At 44.6% G+C, this 9,843-nt stretch overlaps 1 protein-coding gene across 12 annotated transcripts in view; it reads left to right on the forward strand.

Annotated features, from left to right (window-relative positions):
- Positions 1 to 8,949, forward strand: part of TP53BP1 (tumor protein p53 binding protein 1) — a 37,322-nt gene extending 28,373 nt beyond the window's left edge. For all 12 annotated transcript variants that reach the window (XM_075506559.1, XM_075506563.1, XM_075506564.1 and 9 more), the window contains 11 exons: positions 300 to 452; positions 1,757 to 2,049; positions 2,384 to 2,560; positions 2,777 to 3,198; positions 3,330 to 3,521; positions 4,021 to 4,224; positions 4,810 to 5,022; positions 5,626 to 5,720; positions 6,786 to 6,985; positions 7,842 to 7,987; positions 8,615 to 8,949. In XM_075506559.1, coding sequence (XP_075362674.1) covers positions 300 to 452; positions 1,757 to 2,049; positions 2,384 to 2,560; positions 2,777 to 3,198; positions 3,330 to 3,521; positions 4,021 to 4,224; positions 4,810 to 5,022; positions 5,626 to 5,720; positions 6,786 to 6,985; positions 7,842 to 7,987; positions 8,615 to 8,802 — 2,283 coding nt within the window. In that variant the 3' untranslated portion in view covers positions 8,803 to 8,949. The remainder of the gene's footprint in view (positions 1 to 299; positions 453 to 1,756; positions 2,050 to 2,383; positions 2,561 to 2,776; positions 3,199 to 3,329; positions 3,522 to 4,020; positions 4,225 to 4,809; positions 5,023 to 5,625; positions 5,721 to 6,785; positions 6,986 to 7,841; positions 7,988 to 8,614) is intronic.
- Positions 8,950 to 9,843: the final 894 nt, after the last annotated feature.

The following is a 9,843-nucleotide window of genomic DNA, read 5'->3' on the forward strand; positions in this document are numbered from 1 at the left end:
AGAGGTCACTGAATGAAAGAGTATCAGAAAGCGTGCTAAGCAAGTTTGCCGTTTCCTCCTTGGACTGCGATGACTTCCCTTCCTCTACCCGTCAGCGAGTCAGCAAAATGTGTTCAGTTCTCCCTTGTTCAGGGTCTCTTGTGTTGTTGCATCTAATTTGTAACAAGACGCTGAAAGGTCCCCTACCCCAGTACTCAAACATGGTATGAAGGAACTGTACTGCAGAGATAGCTCTACCCAGAAATTATTTGCTTTTCATTGTGGTCTACTTTGGTTTTACTTTGCCCTGTTTATTACAGGGAGAGGAGGAGTTTAACCTTCTTCACCCACCCAAAGGCCGAGTTCAGCATCGCCACATGCGAACTATTCGAGAAGTGCGCACTGTTGTAACACGTGTTATAACAGATGTTTACTACGTAAATGGTGCAGAGGTGGAACGAAAGGTAGTTGAGGTAAGTTCTTGTTTTCAGGGCTAAATGTAATGATATATTGGCTGAAAAATAAAATTAATTAAAATGAGAATGTGTTGTGGCTGCAGAAAACGAGTTGAGTGAACAAGTCCTCATGCTGTGATGACAGACTTTTCATGAGCAAACATGTAGGCCATTTAGTGCGTGGTGAAAGCTGTGTATTTGTTGCTGGTGTATTTCATGCCCGTTAGTGTATTCTGAAGACACCCTGACTTTTTTTTTTCTTCCCAAAGAACTGAACAAAAGACTTTACTTTGTGCGTCCAACTGTTTTAAAATTCTTGGGGTTTTGTCAGAATAGAGAGATTTCAGAATGGGCAGAAATTCTATTAGTAAGCAAAAATCACTTCTGCCTGTAAAATTGAACTATGTAAGTTTAGCCTGTTTTGCAGCTCAGTGTCATTTTTAACCACACTCTTTGGAGTCCTGCGGACCAGATTCTATAAGAGGTCTACAAAAAGCAACTAAAAAAACAAAAAATAAACGAGCCTATTGTTAGTCCACTTGTGTTGGTGTATGTCCATTCATTAATCAGAAAATCTTTAGGGAATCTCAAAAGACAGCTGACAAATGCTGATTTGATGTGCACAGTAATCATATCAGCCTGCTAGCAATAAAATGTTACTGCTATTCTGCTATAAAGGTAAATAACATGAGTCTTGTGCTGTGTTGTTACAATGAGTAATGACACAAAAGGATAAATTAGTTCAGTGCAAAGCTTATACTTTCACACCTGATACTACACGTGAAATTGCTTATTGTAACATTACAATAGAGAATTAAGTTTCCTGAAATGTGCTTACATAGGCTGTGTAATCACAATCGTATAACCATTTCCAATTATCTACCAATATTTGACACCACTATTTTGTAGATACATATTTTTATATCCATAAAACTTCAGTGGCTCCAAATGACCAGCTGTCTGAAACTGATCTTGGATTATTGGTAACCAAAGGCTGCTAGTGTCTGATGTATTTGTTGCACTCTCACACTCTCGAAGGGTGGGAATTATTCAAAGCCAAATTAATTTGATACCAGCCAAGCTCTGTCCTGTTGACTGGTTTCTTAATGTGACTTCTTTATATAGAGCACAGGCCTCTAGTGAGACACGCTGTCTACCATGGACCAGTCCAGACTCATATCTGCATGGCTGTCTTGAGTTTCATGAATGTGATCTCAACTTGTCTGTGCTTGTGCCTGGCGATTGTAGAGCTTCCATCTAGCAAGTGTGTCACCTTTGACGAACCTCTCCCTCTCCGCCCCCCCCCCCCCCCCCCCCCCAAGGAAACTGAGGAACCTGTAGTGGAGTGCCAGGAGTGTGAGACTGACACATCCTCCTCTAGAACTGCAGTGGGCTCATCACTGACCTCAGGAGACCTTGGTGATGTCAGCTCCTTCTCATCTAAGGCCTCAAGCCTCCACCGTACATCCAGTGGAGCAAGCAGTGGTCACTCTGCCACACACAGCAGCAGCAGCAGCTCAGGGCGAGGAGCTGGAGCTGTCAAAGGGAAAGTGTGTGGGACAGAAACTGGAGAGTTTGCTTTACCCACTAGCAGAGGCGTCTTAGGAAAATTAAGGTACGTGCAGAGCTTTGGGAAAGGAAGAACAGATATTTTGCAGAATTGAACAGCTGGCTTGGGTGGAGTGTGAAGCAGGGTAGAACCTAAACCAAGAATTTTCTGGGAAGGATCTGGCTGATGAACAGAAGCAAGGAGATAGTCTTTGCTTTCACATCCGTTCTTCCTAAAGGAGTATTTTGTTTTCTTGTAAGGCATTGCTTTGCCTAAGCTCTTGCCAGTTTAGCAGCAATGAGGCAAACTTCTGGACCAGTTGCGAGATCACAGAGAAAATGGGGGGGATCCTAATGAGCTGGCTTCTCTTTTCAGAACAGTTAACTCATAAATTCTCTAGCCCTAGGAAAGGAGCTGGTCAGCCAGCATCTCCACTCAGAGTTAGCCAGACAGGAGCACTGCCTTGCGAGGAAGAGGAGGACTCTATGCCTGGCACTCGTCAGGGTGGCAGAGCACCTGTGACACCTCGTGGGCGAGGAAGAAGAGGCCGCCCACCGTCTCGAACAACAGGAACAAGGTACCCTGGAAAAAGGAGAGTGTAACTTTAATTTATTGCTAAGGAAGAGAATGGGGAGCTGCTGTCTTAATGTGACAGAGAAAAAGGAGTGCTGAATGTTTCAGGAGCTAGTTTTTGGTGATAGCATGTAGCAGCTGCAAGCATCTCGCCCAAGTATTCTTTGTTTAGTAACTGTTTTTCCTGATCCTTCTGGGACTGCTTTTCTCTTTTCTACAGAGATTTAGCTGGACTGCCAGGTGTGGAGGATCTCTCAACTACAGCGTCACCTGAGGAAAAATCATTTACTCGTTCAGTTCGCTTGCCAGATGGAGGGGAGAAATCTGACACTTCTGGCTTCTGTGCCTTACGTCGAAGTGACTCTCCAGAAATCCCATTACAAGTGGTGACTGGTCCTTCGGACTGTGCAGACTCATCCTCTGGGAGCAGCTTTGTGGGCCTCAGGGTTGTAGCAAAGTGGTCTTCAAATGGGTACTTCTATTCCGGGATGATTACCCAAGATGTTGGGGCAGGAAAGTACAAGCTGCTCTTTGACGATGGATATGAATGTGATGTTCTAGGAAAAGATATTTTACTCTGTGATCCTATCCCACTGGAGACTGAGGTGACTGCACTCTCAGAGGATGAGTACTTTAGTGCAGGTAAGAGCAGTGCTTGAGCTCCACCCTTGGGTTTTCTGAGTTGCTGAATGCAATGGGAGATGGGTGCTTGTCCAGGAGGATGAGAAGCCTGGGTATAGTTGGTTAACAGGTGTTATTTGCTGTCTTGTCAGGTGTGGTGAAGGGACACCGGAAGGAGTCTGGAGAGCTGTACTATTGCATTGAAAAGGAAGGCCAGAGGAAGTGGTACAAACGAATGGCTGTTATTCTGTCTCTGGAACAAGGAAATAAGCTCCGGGAGCAGTTTGGGCTAGGTCCTTATGAACCTGTCACCCCCCTGACCAAAGCAGCTGACATCAGTCTCGGTAAGGGGAGGTGCTGTTGAGCTGCTGGTTATGCTGTTCTGTGTCTTGTGCCTTTGAGATGCTTCTAGTTCCTGATCTGAATTACCCATGTTTAAATCTTTCGGGGTATTCAACAATGCTTTTCATACTTTATAATGGGATCTTGGAGATACTTCTCTTGTTTTGTGTCTTGCTCAGAGACTTAGTGGTATTGACTGGTTTGTGGAGAGTGGCCTGCATCTAGGACAGTGATGCTTGCTGTACTCATTTACACCTGGTGGATGGCTGCTGTGATACAAGCTCTTCAGCAGTACTGGGAGGAAGAGAGACAGGCAGGGTGCAGGGCTTGAGAAAGATACACAAGCGAGATATCTTTCTTTCTTGCTCTTCTCTGTCAGAGGGTGGTAGCGTGTACCTTCTAGGTACTATTGAGTTTAGCCACCTCTGTACATACAGGTAGGGTGAAAGCTCGTGGAGTTAGGTGACAGCCAGTGACTAATCTCTGCATACTGTATCACAGATAATCTTGTGGAGGGGAAGCGGAAGCGACGTAGTAACCTTGGTTCTCCCAGCACTTCCAGCAGCAGCACAACTCCCACTCGTAAAGGGCAGGAGAGTCCACGCATCCCACCAGGCACACTATCTGGGAAAAGGAAGCTTGTTGCTTCTGAAGATGAGAGATCCCCAGCTAAACGTGGCCGCAAGTCAGCAGTGATAAAGCCTGGTGAGAACCTTATTTTCTGTTCTTAAACTTGCATTCAGCTATTTTTTTCCTGCCTGGTATTTCTGTAATTGATCGTTCCACTTCCCATAAGCAAAAAGTAGATGAGGTTGCTTGTTTGCCCTGCAGAATTTGAGACTGATTCTTCTTGGATGCATTCAGCAGCCAGAGATATTTTTAGCATAGTCTGAGTACTCACCTGCCATCTTTTCAGTTCTGCCTTTTAGAAATGTTCTGACCTTACTGTTGTGATTTGCCTCTCTCCTTTCTTATCTCTTTTCTTATCTGTTTAGTCAGTCCTGAAATGCCTAGCTGTTAAAGGGATCCTTCACAGCAGTAAGCGTTGTTTCAGGATGTTGGTAGACTGGCGAACGTTGTCCCATTAGTCACTCAGGTTTTGATTTGAAGATTCTGTGCAACCAGAAGGGTAGAAGATCCCTACCTATCCTAGTGGAATCCTAACCCAATCCTGCCTCCCTCTTGTCTCCTCCAGTAAAATAACTGAAGTTGAACATATTCCAAATCTTACCCAGGGTCTTTGTGCTGAACCTGGCTTTTGAGACTCATGGTGCTTCTGTCTCTCTGCAGGGGCTGTGAGAGCTGGAGAGTTTGTAAGCACCTGTGAAGGTGTAGATGCTGTAGATCCCCCAGTACTGGAGGACCATCATGGACCCTTGCCCCACAATAAGACCCTCTTTTTGGGCTATGCCTTTCTCCTCACCATGGCAACACCTAGTGACAAATTGGTCAATCACCAGAAGCCATCAGATGGTCCCACAGGGAGCAGTGAGGAGGAAGAAGGTGAGGCAAATCTTACCCATTATATTTCCAAATGGAATGCTGTGGCTTTAGGAAAAACGCTGGATGTTGTCTGATCAGGCATTTGTATGGGTGCTTGTTTTACACTTTTGCTCTTTAATCATTTGCAGAAAGGACCCAAGACTCAGTCTTTGTTTTATAGAATTTGTAGCCTGAAATGTGGCAAACCTCGATGATCAGAGGGCCGTTCAGAAAGGTGTGAAAATTAGTGAGATCAGCAGTCTCAGAATAGTATAGTATGAGAAGGAAGGTTTTGAGAGATAAGGGATAGTGCTGGGAAACATAGGACTTGAAAGCATGAATGGGTTGCTCCAGTTTGCCTTTGCTAGGGTCATGTTTCATGCAGTGAACCGCAGCATGAAAAAAGTGAGAAGGTGCTCACTTGGCTAGTTTGGCCAGTGCTGTGCTTCCCTTTCTGCTGCCTCTTTCTTTTTTTCTGACTCTTCCAAGGGTTTTGTCTAGATATTCTTGGGAGAAAGGCTGGGGTCCCTTACTGGAATGGATGAGGACTCTCTAGACTGAGGATTGTATGGACGTAAGCAGATAGATTATAGCCAAAAATTGAACTTTCTGTTTCTGCTGTAGAATTTTTAGAGATGACTCCATACGACAAACATTATGTAGCACAGCAGCTGCGAGCAGGAGCTGGCTATATCCTGGAAGACTTCAATGAAACCCAGGTAAGGGCTTGCTTACTAATCTGGAATGATAGTCACAGGATAATTGAGATTGGAAGGAATTTCTATAGCTCGTCTTGTCCAACCCCCCTGCTGAAAGCAGGATCAAATAGAGCAGATTGCTTAGGTCCTTGTCCACTTGGGTTTTGAGTATCCTCAAGGATGGAAACTCCACAGCCTCTCTGGGCAACTTGATCCCGTGTTTGACCACCCCCAATTTAAAAACAAAACAAAACAACAACAAAAACCAAACAACACCCCCTGACCCCGACCCCCCCACCCTGAAAACCTTAAATGGAATTTCCTGTATTTGTTCGTACCTGTTGCTTCTTGTCCTTTTAGTGGGTAACACCAAGAAGAGTCTGGCTCCATCTTTTGTACGCCCTCCTGTCAGTCATGAATATGCATTGAACAGACCACCCAAGCCTTCCCTTCTTGAGCTTAAGCTCAGCTCTCTCAGCTTCTCGTATGTCAGATGCTCCAATGCCTAGATATCTTAGTGGCCCTTGGCTGGGCCTGCTCCACTATGTCTTGTGGTTTTGCTGTACTGCGGAACCTAGGAGTGGATGCACTACTCCAGATGTGGTCTCACCACAGGTCTGTGCCTCAGAACACGTAGAGATAGAGCTCTTCGCTCTTCACTTACCAGATCTCTTTGGACAACTAATTTCATTTAGTGTCACTTTTACTTAAATTTAGATTTTTAATAGAGAGGTTAGATTGTTCTTGGAGCATCTTACCTGAGGATGCAGAGTCTTCTCTAGTGACTTACTAAGTCTCAGACTAAAAGATGAATCTTCTCCTTTGTCTGAACTGGAAGAGATAGTTATGATACAGAAACTACTAGGCAGATTTTTTTGCCTGTGAACTGCATAGCTTGGAACAGGTGATTATTATAGGTACTCCCGATTTCAGAATCTGTTTATCTAATTCACCTTTCACATAATATGGCTGTGAAAGTCAGGGTTTCAATTGTTTTCTGCTTTACAGTGTTAGGCAGCAGGATAAATTCTGGGGTTTTTTGCAAGCACCGTCTCCTGTTTACATGTCTTTTTGTCTCCCCTGAAGTGTAATGCAGCATACCAGTGTCTTTTAATTGCGGACCAGCATTGTCGAACTCGGAAATACTTGCTGTGCCTTGCCAGAGGGATCCCTTGTGTGTCTCATATCTGGGTACATGATAGCTGTCATGCTAACCAGCTTCAAAATTATCGGAATTACCTTTTGCCAGCTGGTTATAGCCTCCAGGAGCAAAAATTGCTAGAATGGTAAGTGCCAAACAACCGTGATCTGAGTCCACAGACCAAGGATTTAATCAGAGAATTGTTATGCTTGGGAGGCTCTTGAATACTACAAGTACGGAAGGTGTCCCTAGTACTACTCCCCATGCTTTCCTTTCCATATAGGAACAGCACTTCCATCTCTTTCCTTGGATTTACAGTGACCTCTGATGCCAAGGTACATTTGGGTGCCGTATACACAAAAAAGACAGTCTCCTGGGAAGTAAGAAAGATGTCAGTCTCCTCATGAGGAAGACTGAATTCAGGCAAGGCTTCCCACACGCTTGGCTGACTTCTCTAATTGCTCAGAAATGGATAAAGGAGAGCAATACTACTGCAATTTTCTTTTCCTTTGGTATGTTTTGAAGCCAGCTTCTGCATTTTCTATGGAGTCTAATCCAGTAGGTCTGTTCTGAGAGAACAATTGTCAGGTCAGACTCCTCAGGCAAGGTGACGGGTGGGCAAAAGCAGTTTGTAAATCTCTGTGGGCTTTTGGGCAGGAGACTGATGCCTGCCTGCTCAGCCCTCTCAAAGCAGAGGCATTTTTGGATATGCACAGAAAACGTGGTTCAGGATTAAGGAGGAACTTAGCCTAACTCTGGATTTAGGCTGCTGCACACACACCCCACCAATGTTGTCTAGCTCTGTTTTACTATCTATAAACAGAGGATAATTGTTCCAAGTATTTCAGGAGGGGTGGTAAGAGAGCAGGTCATTGTATGCAAGATATTCAAAGAACCAATATGGGAGCCAATCAGGTGACTAGAAGAAGTAGGGTAATAGTCCTCAAAGGCTCAGACTACTGAATATTCTTAGCAGTCTGCACGTCTTCTTTATTCTACAGGCACCCACGAGAAAACCCATTCCATAACCTGAAGGTTCTCCTGGTGTCAGACCAGCAGCAGAACTTCCTGGATCTGTGGTCTGAAATCCTCATGACGGGGGGAGCAGCATCTGTTAAACAGCATTACTCAAATGCTCACAACAAAGGTACTCACGGGCCAGTTTCTCAGGCCTAGTAGTTGGGAATCCCATGCCACTGTGGTCTATAATATGGTTTAAAACCATTTAGGATGGCTTACAAGGTTGTCTATAAGCATAAAGGAAGGCAAACTGCAGACACTAGCTCTCTGCTTGAATGTAATCTAAAAGATTACATCCAGAAGACCTACCTTCCAGAGAAGGAGGGATTCAGGACACAAGCCGTCAGCTTCCAGCCTATGTTGAAAGGGAGAAATAGGCAAGAGTTGCTCCTGGACCTTCTGTAGGCTACTAAAATCGTGCTTCCTTGTCCTTCTGAACTCAACTGTCTCCTTCTCCATATGGGATGTAGGCCCTAGTACTCAGCCTGAGGTTAGGACTCATGGTTATCTAGTCCTGCCTGTGACGTTGGCTACTGGTTTTCTGTTAATTTCCATCTGGACTAGAGGGAATCTTTTACTTGCAAGGTGCAGTGTTGCTGTAAAGCATGTCTTAACTTCTACAAAGAGAATTCACTGGCTAGGAATGAGAGGACATGGAAGAGAGATTCATAGTGGTGAAACACACGGATCTTCTGCAGAGAAGATCCTTTTTCCTTTTTTCACCTGACAGATGCCTGTCTTTCCTCCTGTGCAGATATTGCTTTGGGTGTTTATGACGTGGTGGTGACTGATTTTTCCTGCCCAGCTGGTGTCTTGAAGTGTGCAGAAGCTTTACGACTGCCTGTTGTCTCGCAAGAGTGGGTGATCCAGAGCCTTATTGCTGGGGAGAGAGTAGGCTACAACAAGCATCCAAAATATAAACATGACTACGTCCCCCACTAAACTAAAACTTTGCCCTGCTGTCCCACTGTTGTGCAGACTGTGTTTTCATCAGGTTTTAAATGTTTGTGTAATTGGACAGTGTGCATGGATTACTGTATATAGTTTTATCTGCTGGACTTTTATGATGAAATAAATGTTCAATCTCTTGTGGTAGCTGCTGGGACTCCTCATTTGTCTAAACTTACTCCAGGGCTGTGCCTCCCGAGAAGGAGGGCAGGGAGAAGAGAAATGCTTACATTTCTCTGAGCTGAATAGCACTAATATTCTACTTTCAGTAAAGGCTGACTGCAACACAAAGTCAGTTATAAAGGAAGGGAAAGGTGTTCTCAACTGGCAGCCTGTATTTGCAGAAGTGAGTACCCCATGACCAAGTTCAGGGCAGCAGCAGCACTTCTGTTTGTTGGAAGAATAGCATGTTGTATACTCCTCCAGCTTGGGTTTTTTTTTTCCATGAATTTCATCAAGATGTTGCTGAAGCGACTGGTAAGAATTTCTAGGACAAAGTGCCATTTTATTTTGGCTACCTCTCTTTTTTTCCTGTTGTGACTATATAGGTATTAACCTGCCTTAGTGGAGACTGGCACTACCTAAGTAGAGATAGAGACAAAGGGACCTAGGACAACTAAACTGCTGGGAGACCGAGGTGCAAAGAGTATGAAGGTGCTGTGTATCTCTGTTTAAATGGTAATGGGGTAAATCATCTGCTTCTGAGCTGCTGCATTCACAGCCAGGCACTTTATCTTAGCAGTCAACTGGCATAAAGGCAAAAGCTGAGTTTGACAGCTCTTCACTCTAGCACTGCTCTAGGCTAGAGCTACACCCAGGCCTCCATCCACCCTTGTACAGTCTTTTGTCCCCTGCTTCAACAGTGTAAGTTTTTCTTGATGCATGTTTCTTCCCCTATCATTTCCTAGCTCAGTCACCTTCTGACTGTGTTGGTCTGTAAATCCTACATCCAAACTTCAACACCCTTTCTCCAGTTTTCCAACTTTTTTCGTGGTCACAGGATTTTAAACTTTGCATCAGGCACAGTCCTACCAC

This window comes from Mycteria americana, chromosome 6, assembly GCF_035582795.1.
Source record: "Mycteria americana isolate JAX WOST 10 ecotype Jacksonville Zoo and Gardens chromosome 6, USCA_MyAme_1.0, whole genome shotgun sequence".
Lineage (NCBI taxonomy): Eukaryota > Metazoa > Chordata > Aves > Ciconiiformes > Ciconiidae > Mycteria > Mycteria americana.